This window comes from Lithobates pipiens, unplaced genomic scaffold, assembly GCF_037356315.1.
Source record: "Lithobates pipiens isolate NorthernLeopardFrog02 unplaced genomic scaffold, aLitPip1_a1.2 Scaffold_30, whole genome shotgun sequence".
NCBI lineage: Eukaryota > Metazoa > Chordata > Amphibia > Anura > Ranidae > Lithobates > Lithobates pipiens.
This window is the reverse complement of record NW_027507791.1, coordinates 46,220,585-46,234,746: the sequence shown is the minus strand read 5'-3', so window position 1 is coordinate 46,234,746 and position 14,162 is coordinate 46,220,585. Positions and strand designations below refer to the sequence as shown.

The following is a 14,162-nucleotide window of genomic DNA, read 5'->3' as shown; positions in this document are numbered from 1 at the left end:
GGATTTTTTTTTTTTTTTCCTTCTCCACTTAATATTGTATTCACTTTCTGTTTGAGATTTTTGTTTCTGAGATTATGAGCCTAGAAGTGTGATTTTATGTGGGCACATATATTAATTTTGGTGTCCCTTAGGCCGCGTACACACGCGGGGACTGTTCGCTCAACTTTGTCCGCTGAACAGTGTTTCGGCGGACAGTCCGCTCGTGTGTGGGCTTTCAGCGGACAGTTTCAGCAAACAGTCTGCTGAACAAAGTTTTTCGGAATTTCCGAAAAACTGTCCGCTGAAACTTTGTTTCAGCGAACAGTCCCCTCGTGTGTAGGCTTGTTCGTCAAACTAAGTTCCGCGCATGCTCAGAAAGGATTTACACGCCGAAAGTTGTATTGCAGTGTATAGGACGTCGTATTTTTCGTCCCGTCCACGTTCACGTCATCGCGCAAGTTTCAGCGGACTGTTCGTTCGTCGTGTGTGGCCAAGTCCGTCCATGCTAATTTTGAGCGGACTGTCCGCTGAAACTGTTTGACGAACAAAGTTGAGCGAATAGTCCCCGCGTGTGTACGCGGCCTTACTTTCCTGCAAAAATTGTGTTTATTGTGCAGTTTGTTCACATGAGATTTTTATTTTATAGGGGATCATTACTTTAGATAATTCTTATGCCGCGTACACACGAGCGGACTGTATGGCATACTTAGTTCGTCATACAATCCGACGGACAGTCCGTCGTACTTTCCACTGAACGGACTTGACCACACACGGATGCACAAACAGTCCGTCGAAAGCTTGCGCGATGACGTGTACAGCACGTACGACGGGACTAGAAATAGGAAGTCCAAGACACAGCAAAGCACCCTTCCGCCGTGTAAATCCTTTCTGGGCATGCGCCATTCTTAGTCCGTCGAACTAGCATACTGACGACCGTACTGTCCGCTGAAACCAAAGTACGATAGACAGAATTTCGAAAAAAACGAAATTCTTAGTACGCCAGACTGCACGCTGAAAAAGTCCGCTGAAGCCCACACACGAGCGGACTGTCCGCTGAAATGTGTTTCGACGGACTGAGTATGCTATACAGTCCGCCCGTGTGTACGCGGCATTACTATACGATTTGTGTGTTTAATCAAATCATTCATTATTTGTTATTCACATTTTATTTACACTTTTTAATCACTCATATTATTAATTATATATAGTTTGTATTTAGCAAATATTTTTTGAGCGCAGCTTTTCCTTTTAATATTGCACATATGTTACTTCACTTTATAATTCATAGGTTGACACAGTTGTAGTCTTGTTATTTCAAACTTCTCATACATAGCCTCTTGCTGACTCCATAAGTCTTAACATGGCCTCTTCGAATCATCTAAAAGAGATCAATGGATCAATATACAAGTAATTTAAATAAAATTAGATGATAATTGTGACTTTTGGAGAGGACTGCAGTGCGACCTCTTGTCTACTTACTATGGGCCCTGGCTTTTAAAGTGGGGTGCCCCTAAAAAAATAAAAAAAATAAAAAAAATAAAAAAATGTAAAGTCAGCAGCTACAAATACTGCAGCTGCTGACTTTTAATAATCGGACACTTACCTGTCCCGGGGTCCAGCGATGTGGGGGAACGAAGCCCCCCCCTCGTTACCCGCTCCGCCGTCATTTGTACTGTGGGCACCCACTGCGCATGCACGAGCGGTGCAGGGCGCCGTGATACGCCGCACAGTCACCTGGGACACGTGACAGGTCCCAGATGACTGTGGGGAAGTGATGTCACCAGCCTGGGCAATGAAGGAGGCAGACTACGAGGGACCCCCTAGCAACAGGCATTTAAAGGTGAGTAAAAAATTTTTTTTTCCCAATTATTATTTTATTTTTTTTAAGAATTTTAAACAATTTTTTATTTTTTGGTGGCAACACCACTTTAAGGGAATACTAATCTTTGGGAGGTGTGTGCCTGGTGGACCCTTAGGGTGGTCTTGCTTTGGATTCAAGCCCATATCTCCCCAAAAAATACTGCCACTGGGAACTGGAGGTTCCATATACATATTTGAGGCCTCTATGCCTCAAACCAGCAATGACTGTAGATGTTAATGTAATCAGCTCAAACCACTGGGGTCTCCTGCCATAATTTGTTTATTGTAAGTAGGTCTCTCCCGTAATGTGCCCCCTAAGTGTCTTGCTCCCATTGTTAATGGGATCCAGGCCTTGCCTGGCCATAGGGCACACCGGACATTTGCCTGGTGGACTGGGGCTGCCGGGCTCAACCTTGGGGCAGCGGACCAATGCCTGTTGATGACCGGGCCGCACAGCGGGAGGTAAGCGGCGACCGCTGCCTAGAGATGGTTAACACTGGCCGCGGACGCCGCTCACCTCCCGCTATGCGGCCATGCCTGTGTCTCCTCTCCAGGCTCTCCTGCCCTGCCGACGATGTCATCTATCAGCAGGGCAGGGGTGGGAGGAGCCGGAGAGCTGTACACTGAACAACGTGAGTGCAGGGATCCACGGTTGCTAGCCAGCAGGTCGGATCCAATTAAAACAGCGATCGCTGTCGCGTGCCGCGGCCAGTGTTCTGCCATATAGTGTCCGGCCATCATAGTGTCCGCCCCGTACTGCGCATGCGCAGTACGGAGCAGACGAAGCTTCGGAAAATCTCCGAAGTTAAACGGCGCCTGCGCCGTGAGTGGAGGTGGTAGCCCCACCTTCCAAGTGGACATAGGGTTGTGAATATTAGAGGGCTCAGCCTCGCTGCGCTCGGCTCTTTTATATTCCTACTCTATGTCCACTTGGATAGTGGAGATAGAACCTGGACTCACGGCGCAGGCGCAGGCGCAGTTCATCCTCGCCGATTTTCAGAATCTGTGTTGCTGTGTACTGCGCATGCGCAGTACGCAGTGGACACTATCGGATGGAGGACCTTATATGATAGGACACCGGCGATAGCTAGGCAACGGGGGAGGGGTAGGGGCACTGCCAGGGCTGGGGCCGCTGATGTCATGGAAACATATGACCAGTGGTGGTCCGCCCATAGGGGGCGCCCGGGCGCCTCCCCCCTCCCCCTAGGTGTAAAAAAAAAAAGTTAAAAAAAGTTAAAAAAAAACGGGCCCTTTAAGACATTTAAAATAAAAAATAAAAAAATGTCATTTAACAATTTAACATAGTGTACTGTGGCACCGGTCACAGGGCACTATAAGAAGCGCCACGTCGATGCAATCACAAGATTGCATCCACGGCGCTTCATTTGCGGGTTAAAAACCCGCCTTGCGGCGCACTGCAGAATGCCGACTAGCTTCCGCCCGTAAAATCACTGTGACCGAGCCTTACTGTGGATGAGGTGAGAACACCAGCAAAGAGCATCCCCGGCATCCCTTTAGATGGGTCACAGGCAGCACCAGAGTTCTCCACCTGCAGCCACTGCGTCTCTGAGACTGTACGGAGGGCCTCGGGAGCGGCTACCTGCTGTGTTGAGACGGACATAGTTGCTGGCTGCAGACAGAGGGAAGAGGGTCACCAGTGGCGGGACGCCCTAGGCGGAAGTGCGCCCTAGGCGGCTGCCTAGTCCGCCTAGTGGTAGTGCCGGCCCTGCAGGCAGGTCACTTCCGGCTGCTTCACGAAACCCGGAAGTGACGTCGGCAGCTCCGTTCCTCAGCCCGAGCGGAGCTGCAAGACAGTGAGGCAGGAGGTGAGTCACCGCGTAAAGGCTTTCTAGTTTCTACTTTGTTGAGAACGTTCATGCATTTAGCTGAATGAATGGAAAAAAAGCTTTCACAGAGCCAGAAAGGTTTTCTATACTTTGAGGCAACTTGGAGACGACTTGAACACGACTTTTAGACACGACCTGGGGCGACTTACAAGTCGCCCCAGGCCAGGCGACTTTTGCCGTGGCCAATCAGAGAATGAGCTCTGAAGGGGGAACTCCACGCCAAATTTCTGAAAAAAAAATTTGGCGTGGGTTCCCCCTCCGAGAGCATACCAGGCCCTTAGGTCTGGTATGGATTCCAAGGGGAACCCCCTACGCCAAAAAAACGGCGTGGGGGTCCCCCCCAGATCCACACCAGACCCTTATCCGAGCACGCTACCCGGCTGGCCAGGAAAGGGGGTGGGGACGAGCGGGCCATACCAGGCCGCGTGCCCTCAACATGGAGAGGTGCCTTGGGGGAGGGGGGGCATGTGGCCCCCCCACCCCATAGCACCTTGTCCCCATGTTGATGAGGACAAGGGCCTCTTCCCGACAACCCTGGCCGTTGGTTGTCGGGGTCTGCGGGCGGGGGGCTTATCGGAATCCGGGAGCCCCCTTTAATAAGGGGGCCCCCGGATAACGGCCCCCCACCCTATGTGAATGAGTATGGGGTACAATGTACCCCTACCCATTCACCTGTAAAATAAAGTACAAAAAAAAACCACAACACACAAGATAAAATAATTTATTGCACAGCTCCGGGGGTCTTCCGTCTTCGGGGGTCTTCTCGCCGGACTCCTCCGCTATCTTCTTGTAGCTCTTTTACTAGCGGAGGAGCCTGGCATTCTTCTTCGTCGCCGCGGCCTCTTCTTCCGACTTCGGGGCTCTTGTCCCCCTCTTCAGTTCTTCTGCCGGGCCACCGCGCCTTCTTATAGCTCTTTTACAGGCGGTGGCCCGGTCTTCTGTCGCCGCCGCCGCCTTCCGTTCTTCTTCTTCTTCTCCTGGAGATGTTGACTCGACGTTCTCAACCCATGTGACATCCACCCATGTGACATCAACCCATGTGACACTGCCCCTTGTCCCTATATAAGTGGCAGCGCAGAGCGTCCCTGGCATTGCGGCCGGAGAGAACGTCGAGTCAACACCTCCAGGAGAAGAAGAATGGAAGGCGGCGGCGACCGAAGACCGGGCCACCGCCTATAAAAGAGCTATAAGAAGGCACGGTGGCCCGGCAGAAGAACCGAAGAGGGGGACAAGACCCCCGAAGTCGGAAGAAGAGGCCGCGGCGACGAAGAAGAAAGCCGGGCTCCTCCGCTAGTAAAAGAGCTACAAGAAGATAGCGGAGGAGTCCGGCGAGAAGACCCCCGAAGACGGAAGACCCCCGGAGCTGTGCAATAAATTATTTTATCTTGTGTGTTGTGTTTTTTTTTTTTGTACTTTATTTTACAGGTGAATGGGTAGGGGTACATTGTACCCCATACTCATTCACATAGGGTAGGGGGCCGGTATCCAGGGGCCCCGTTATTAAAGGGGGCTCCCAGATTCCGATAAGCCCCCCGCCCGCAGACCCCGACAACCAACGGCCAGGGTTGTCGGGAAGAGGCCCTTGTCCTCATCAACATGGGGACAAGGTGCTTTGGGGTGGGGGGGCCGCACGCCCCCCCTCCCACAAGGAACCCCCCCATGTCGAGGGCACGCGGCCTGGTACGGCTCAGGAGGGGGGGCCACCCGCTCGTCCCCACCCCCTTTCCTGGCCAGCCGGGAAGCGTGCTCGGATAAGGGTCTGGTGTGGACTTGGGGGGGGTAGGGCGTAGGGGGTTCCCCTTGGAATCCATACCAGACCTAAGGGCCTGGTATGCTCTCGGAGGGGGGAACCCACATTTTTTTTTCAGATTACATAAGGGGCGTGGTTTATGAGAAGTGGGAGGGGCCAAAATGATGGGCGGGGTCATGGTGGGCGGGGTCTGGCGCCCCCCATCCAAAAACTTCACCAGCCGCCACTGCGTATGACGTCAGGAGACCCCGCCCACCTAGGCAGATTACATCCATTCAAAAAACCAAGGGGAGAGAAGGAGACAGTAAACGTGAGAAGTGTAAGTGCACAGAGAGAAGTGAAGCCATCAGATCGGGAGTGCATACAGGGAAAGAAGACACAGAAGGAAAATGGGTAAACGAGAAAAGGCAAACCAAGGAGTAATGGAGGACACAGGAAAGTGTAAATAGATAAAGATGAATGGTGGCAAAAAGGAGATAAGAAAGGGGGAAGAGGGGAAGGAGGGAAGAAGAACGGATAGAAAAAAGGGGGGATATATAAATAGAAAAGAAGAGATAGAGAGAAAAAAGGAAAAAAGAAACAGAAAAAAAAAGAGACAAAGGAGAGGAAAATAAGAGAAAAATACGAATGAAAAATAAAAAAGGATAAAGATAGAGAAATTAGAATAGTAAGAAATGAGTCAGAAAAGGAGACACGTCGAGAGGATAAGGTGCAACTGAGAAATATGTTAGAAAATAAACTGAAAAAAAAACAGGTAAGGAAAATGACCTAAGTAAAAGGGGCCACTGTGAGTACAGAGAAAAAAAAAGGAGGTGGCATGACTGCAAGGGGCACTGTAATGGGGGTCTATGATTGGTAGGGAGACTGTAATGGGTGTCTATGATTGGTAGGGAGACTGTAATAGGGGGCTGTGATTGGTAGAGGCACTGTAATGGGGGGTTCTGATTGGTAAGGGCACAGTAACGGGGGGGGCTGTGCTTGGTAGAGGCACGATAATGGGGGGCTGTGATTGGTAGGGGCACTTTAATGGGGTGCTGTGATTGGTAGGGGCACTATAATGGGGGGCTGTGATTGGTAGGGGCACTATAATGGGGGTCTGTGATTGGTAGGGGCACTATAATGGGGGTCTGTGATTGGTAGGGGCACTGTAATGGGGGGCTGTGATTGGTAGGGGCACTGTAATGGGGGCTGTGATTGGTCGGAGCACTGTAATGGGGGGGGGCTGTGATTGGTATGGGCACTGTAATGGGGGGTTGTGATTGGTAGGGGCACTGTAATGGGGGGCTGTGATTGGTAAGGGCATTGTAATGGGGGGCTGTGATTGGTAGGGAGACTGTAATGGGGGGCTGTGATTGGAAGGGGCACTGTAATGGGAGGCTGTGATTGGTAGGGGTGCTGTAATGGGGGGCTGTGATTGGTAGGGCACTGTAATGGGGGGCTGTGATTGGTAGGGGCACTGTAATGGGGGGCTGTGATTGGTAGGGGCACTGTAACGGGGGGCTGTGATTGGTAGGGGCACTATAACAGGGGGCTGTGATTGGTAGGGGCACTGTAATGGGAGGCTGTGATTGGTAGGGCACTGTAATGGGGGGCTGTGATTGGTAGGGGCACTGTAATGGGGGGCTGTGATTCGTAGGGGCACTGTAATGGGGGGCTGTGATTGGTAGGGGCACTGTAATGGGGGGCTGTGATTGGTAGGGGCACTGTTAGGAAAAGGAAACTGCACTGTAAACTGGGACTGAAGTTTCTTTTACAGTGCAGCCCCCTTTATATCGCAGTGCACCATTACATTACAGTGCAGAGGACCGACTCTGTGATTATCCCGTCACCAACCGCCCTCGCGAACGGGCGGCTGCTGGAAAATTGGCTGCTCAGTCTAAATTGACCAGGCCTATTTTTTGTCCTAGTCCGGGCCTGATTGGATCCCCTATTTTTCTGTCTACCTTCTCATCTATGTGTTTATATTTGTAATAAGGTGTATAGCACAGTACTTTGTATTCAGGGTTGTAGGTGGGGTTGCCATCTCATCCCTTTAAACCTGAACACATGTGAATTACACAGGTTCTGTGGCTAATTAAATGCAGATAAGGCAACAAGTGAGTTTAATTACCACCTCAATCAGCCAGAGAACCTGTGTAATTCATATGTGTTCCGGTTTAAAGGGATGAGGTGGCAACCCTAGTTGTAGGTGCCAAATGATCTGGGCACCTAGGCTGGTTTAAGTTCCTAGGTAATTAGCTCATGTTAATGATATCACTGTCAGCTATTAGTTGCTATATGGGAATTAGCATAAAGTCTATGTTATTGTTCTAGGTTGTTCCTTAGTTATGTTAATTGTATTCCTGTATACAGTTTCCTTTGCATACCGTAATGTAAGTTTTCAATAAACAGTTTTTATGTTTTTCACCACCCTACGCTGTGTCCCGACTAGTGACTGGGTGGGCTGCGGGAATTGGTATCGTTCTGTTACCGGGCAAGGGAAGCGTATACGGTGGACATGCTCCTCTTGCGTTCTGGGGTCCATCATAATAATAGTATAATATTAATATATATATATATACTGTATATATATATATATATATATATATATATATATATATATATATATGGAAAACAAAATTAATAATAATAATAATAATATTATATATATATATATTTAGAAATAATTAGCTATGGTGATTATTTTTAACAAATAAACGATATGGCCAGAGATTTGCAGAGACCTGGCCATGAAACCTAAAAGAGGTTTCTGGACATCCTATTTCAAAACCATGGCCATTAATATAATAGCTTCCTCTCTTCTGGAAAGGATTCCTACAACATTTTGGAGGGTGTCTGGGGGAATTTGTGTTTACTTAGCCAAAAGAGAATTTGTGAGGTCAGGTACTGATGTTAAATGAGAAGACCTGGCTCATCCAGTTCATTTCAAATGTGTCCAGTAGGGTTGAGGTCAGAGCTCAGTGAAGAACACTTGAGCTCCTCCGCACTAGACATGCGTGGTGTATTTAGTTTTTTATTGAAAATTTGGATGCATTTTTCTATATTTGGAAATTCAGATGGATCCAAATATCTGAATGACAATATTTTTAATTTAAACAAATCTAAAATAAATAACGAAATTAAATTTTGTTCGAAATTTGAAGTGAATTTGAAAATGAAATAGAAAACAAGAATAGAATAACATATAATAGAAATAAAAGAAAAGAAAAGAATATAATATAATAGAAAATAAAAGAATAGAATAGAAAAAAATTGAGTAAAACAGAACAGAATAGCATAGAAATAAAATAATAGAATAGACAATTAAATAATAGAGAAAAACAGAATAGAAAATAAAAGAATAGAATAAAATAGAATAGAAAACAAGGGAATAGAATAGAGTAGAAGGAAATATAATAGAGTAGAAAGGAATAGAATATAATATTAAAAAAATAGAATATAATATAAAAAAATAAAGTAGAATAGATTACAATACAATACAATAAAAAAGAATAGAATAGAAAAAGCAATATAATAGCATAGAATAAAATAGAAAGCAAATAATTGTCTTCCGTAATTAGAAGTTCAAATAGAATACATTTGAATTAGAATAGAATAGATTAATATAGAATATAACTGTCTTTCAAAATTCAAATTTAAAATAGAATAAATTTTAACTAGAATAGAAAAGAAAAAAATAATATAATAACAGTAGACTAGAATAAAATAGAAAGAATATTACTGTCTTCCGAAATTCAAATTTCGAAATAGAATAAAGGTGAATTTAAATACAATAGAATAAAAAATAATAAAATAGAATAGAAAATAATAGAATAAAATGGAATAAAATAGAATGAATATAACCATCTTCTGAAATTCGAATAGAATAGATTAGACTAGAATAGAAAAAAAACAAAGAATAGAACAGAATAGAAAAAATATAACTGTCTTCTGAAATTTGAATTTTGAATTGAATTTGAGAAGGAATAAATTAAACTAAACTAAACCTATTCTGAAAACAATTTAACAAATCTAACTAAACAAAATTATTTACATAATGAATCGAAAGGAAACATGTACATGTCTACTCAGCACCAAACTAGTCAAGCTATGTCTTTATGGAGTTGGCCACCATTTATAAAGTCAGCTGCTGATGTTGGATGCAGTGTTAATTTTGTCGACTAAAATTACTAAAACATTTTAGTCAACTAAATGAATATTATTTTAGTCAACTAAAATACGACTAAAACTGAAACAACTGAGATGACTAAAATACGACTAAATCTATAATGGCATTTTAGTCAAAAGACTATGACTAAAACTAAATTGAAATTTGACTTCAAAATTAACACTGGTCTGCAGTGCATGTTCATACCTCAACGTAATAATAAATAACATATTTGATTTTTCACTCCAGCAGTATATAATGAGTTTATTAAATTATAGAGAATTGTTAACTACTGCATTACAATTGAATTACACCCATTAGATTTTAGACGACTAAAATGAGTTTTAGTTGACTAAAATGTACTGGAGATTTAGTCGACTAAATACGACTAAAACAACTGCAGAAGACTAAAATGGGACTAAAACTAAAATGCCATTTTAGTCCTAAGACTAATGCCATGTACACATGGTCGGACATTCCGACAACAAAATCCATTGGATTTTGTCCGACGAATTTTGTACCAAACTTGTCTTGCATACACTCGGATAAAATTGTCGGAAAATCCGATCGTTCTTAACGAGGTGATGTAAACCACGTACGTCGGGACTATAAACGGGGCAGTAGCCAATAGCTGTGGTCTCTTAATTTATTCTGAGCATGCGTGGCACTTTGTCCGTCGGAATTGTCCACACACGATCAGAATTTAAACAATCAGATTTTGTTGTCGGAAAATTTTAGATCCAGCTCTCAAACTTTGTGCGTCAGAAATTCTGACAGAAAAAGTCAGATGGAGTCCCACACACAATCTGATTTTCCGGCAACACGATCCGATCGCACATTTTCCATTGCAAATTCCGACCATGTGCACAGGGCATAAGACTAAAACAAAATCGAAAATTTGCTGCCAAAATGAACACTGGTTGGATGAGAAGACCTGGCACACGACTGACATTTCAATTTACCCCAAAGGTGATCAGTAGGGTTGAGGTCAGGGATCTGTGCAGGGTAGTGATGGACGAACTTCCGACGGGACGTTTCGCGAACGCGAAATGCGAACGGACCCAAACGTTCGCGAAACCGAACGTTCGCCGCGGGCCCCATTGACTTCAATGGGAGGCGAACTTTGCAAACCTTCATGTCGAATTTGCGGCCACGTGGTAATTATTAGGGGGTAAAACGTAGTCCCACCATCTGGACAATGACATAATACATGTATGAGGTGAATTTGGGATCGATAACTACAAGCATTTTTATTTTATTTGGGAAATTGTTCTAACAATTCAGGACTATGGAGCTAATGAAGGCAATGGAGGAGAGGGAAGGTCAGGGACCAGGGTAGGCAAAGAAGAGGGTGCAGGAGATGATCACCAGCAGCGTGACATACCGGAATGACACATGCACCGTGATAGAGGCATCTGACAGCAGCACCGTAATACAGAGCACTGACAGCAGCACCGTGACATACAGCGCTGACAGCAGCACCGTGACATACAGCGCTGACAGCAGCACCGTGACATACAGCGCTGACAGCAGCACCGTGACATACAGCGCTGACAGCAGCACCGTGACATACAGCGCTGACAGCAGCACCGTGACATACAGCGCTGACAGCAGCACCGTGACATACAGCGCTGACAGCAGCACCGTGACATACAGCGCTGACAGCAGCACCGTGACATACAGCGCTGACAGCAGCACCGTGACATACAGCGCTGACAGCAGCACCGTGACATACAGCACTGACAGCAGCACCGTAAGCAGCCCCAGGAGGAAGTCAGCACAGCACAGGGATGGTGTGATCCCCTCATAATAAGAACCCCCAGGAGGAAGTCAGCACAGCACAGGGATAGTGTGATCCCTTCATAATAAGAACCCCCAGGAGGAAGTCAGCACAGCACAGGGATATCATAAGCAGCCCCAGTAGAAATATGACACCGCTCAACCTCTTCAAAGAGGAGGGTAGGGGCATATAGTACGGTGTGCTCTTTTGGGTCAAGGAAGTGAGCCAAATGAATTAAGAAGGTCTGTGTGCTTGATTAAAAAAATAGTTTATAGACATATACATGGTCTACTGGTCACATGTGTTGAATTCCTCCGAGATCCATGCCTCATTCATTTTTAGAAATGTGAGGTAGTTAACACTGTGGTGAGCTAGGCGAGTACGCTTATCGGTCACAATCCCCCCTGCTGCGCTGAACGTCCTTTCGGACAGGACACTGGATGAGGGGCAAGCCAACAGTTCGATTGCAAATTGGGCAAGCTCTGGCCAGAGGTCAAGCCTGCCCACCCAGTAGTCTAGGGGTTCATCACTCCTCAGAGCGTCCACATCGGCCGTTAACCCAATGTAGTCGGACACCTGACGGTCTAGGCGTTCCCTGATGCTGGATCCGGATGACACCTGTCGATGGGTCGGCTGAAAGAATGACCTCATATCCGAAGTCACCAACACATCTTCAAACCGGCCTCTTCTTGCAGGCGCTGTTGGATTGGTACCCGCAAATCCTTCTCTGGGAGTGGGAATTGCTCCTCTGCCAGCGCACGCAAAAGCAGAATGCAGCATTTCTCGAAGCAAGGCCTGGAAGTGCTGCATTCTGACAGCCCTCTGCGACGGCGGTAACATTTCCGCCATTTTGTGTTTGTACCGGGGGTCTAAGTACGTTGCCACCCAGTACTGGTCCTTGACCCTCATGCTTTTTATACGGGGGTCCCTATTAAAACACTGGAGCATGAAGGCCCCCATTTGCACTAAAGTGGAAGCGGTGTGGTGGCCTGGCTCCTGCTCATCATCCAGGATAATGTCGTCCTCTTCATTCTCCTCTCCCCATCCTCGCACAACAGGGATCCCAGAAAGGTTTAAAGCATGCTCTTCTTGCTCCTGCTCATCCGCCCCGGCACCATCCTCCTCTGACTCCTCATCAGACTCCTGTTGTTGACTTGTCTCAGATAGAGTAGCCCCCCCTGGGAATTCATCCAGCATTGCGACTTCCTCATCTTCCCGCTCCTGCTCCTCCACAGCCTGATCAATGACACGACGCAATGCACGCTCCAGAAAGAAGGCATAAGGTACCATGTCACTGATGGCGCCATGGCTGCGACTGACCAGTTTGGTGATCTCCTCAAATGGCCGCAGAAGTCTGCATGTGTCGCGCATGAGCAGCCACTGGCGCGGTGAAAAAAAACCCAGCTCCCCAGAACCGTTTCTTTCGCAGAGTTCATACAGGTAGACGTTAACTGCACGTTTCTGCTGGAGCAGCCTATCAAGCATATAGAAGGTTGAGTTCCATCGCGTCGGGCAATCGCAAATAAGACGTCTGACCGGCAGATGGTGTCGCCGCTGAATGTCAGCAAGGCGAGCCATGGCCGTGTAAGATCTTCTGAAATGGGCCGAGATTTTCCTTGCCTGCCGCAAGATGTCCTGGACCCCAGGGTATTTGACAAGGAATCGCTGCACGACCAAGTTTAAGACGTGTGCCATGCACGGCACGTGCGTGATTTTGCCCTGTTTCAATGCGCTAAGCAGATTGGCACCGTTGTCACACACCACTTTACCAACTGTCAAATTGAGCGGTGTTAGCCACTCATCTGCCTGTGAACGCAAAGCTGAAAGGAGTGCCGGGCCAGTGTGGCTCTTTGCTTCCAGGCACAACAGACGCAGCACGGCATGGCAACGTCTCACCTGGCATGTGGAATAGGTTCTGGGGAGCTTGGGCGGTGCAGTGGAAGAGACGCTAGCAGCGGAAAAGGAGGAGGCAGCTGAGGAGGAGAGGGAGGAGGATGGAGTAGGAGGAGGAGAAGAAGAGTCAGGCCTGCATGCAATCCGTGGCGGTAAAACCAAATCTACACGGGTGCCACGGGTTACATGCTTGACGGCCGTCAGAAGGTTCACCCAGTGGGCAGTAAAACTGATATACCTTCCCTGCCCGTGTTTGCTAGACCACGTGTCTGTGGTCAGATGTATCTTGGCACCGACACTGTGTGCCAGAGATACATTCACTTGCCGCTGAACATGGCCATATAGCTCTGGGATGCCCTTCTCTGAGAAATACTTCCTTCCTGGGACCTTCCATTGTGGTGTTCCAATGGCCACAAATTTGCGAAAGGCCTCCGAGTCCACCAGTTTATATGGCAGTAGTTGGCGGGCTATGAGTTCTGACAAGCCAGCCGCCAACCGTTGGGCAAGAGGGTTATCCGGCGTCATCATTTTTTTACGCTCAAACATTAGGCCCACGGAAGCCTGCCTTTTTGCAGAAAAATGTGAGCTTGGCGTGATGGAAGGTGGAGTGGAGGACAATTGTGAGGAGAGAGGAGAAGGAGAAGTAGAAGACGAGGCTGGACGGTGAGAGCCTGCAGTGTGGCTTTGTGTGTTCCGTTGCTCCCACTGGGCTCGGTGATGGCTGCTCATGTGCCTTCTTAAGGCGGTCGTCCCTAGGTGAGTATTGGGCTTACCGCGACTAACGCGTTGACTGCAAAGATTGCAGATGGCAACGCTATTGTCAGCAGCGGACACGTTAAAAAAAGCCCACACTGCGGAGCCATGTGCCGGTGTCCTGGGAGCGCCAGATGTGACCGTACATGGTCG

At 47.2% G+C, this 14,162-nt stretch overlaps 1 protein-coding gene across 1 annotated transcript in view; it reads right to left on the bottom strand.

The window, feature by feature from the left end:
• Positions 1 to 1,143: 1,143 nt before the first annotated feature.
• Positions 1,144 to 14,162, bottom strand: part of LOC143942052 (cell adhesion molecule CEACAM3-like) — an 84,658-nt gene continuing 71,639 nt past the window's right edge. The window contains exon 8 of the mRNA XM_077463364.1: positions 1,144 to 1,357. Coding sequence (XP_077319490.1) covers positions 1,289 to 1,357 — 69 coding nt within the window. The 3' untranslated portion in view covers positions 1,144 to 1,288. The remainder of the gene's footprint in view (positions 1,358 to 14,162) is intronic.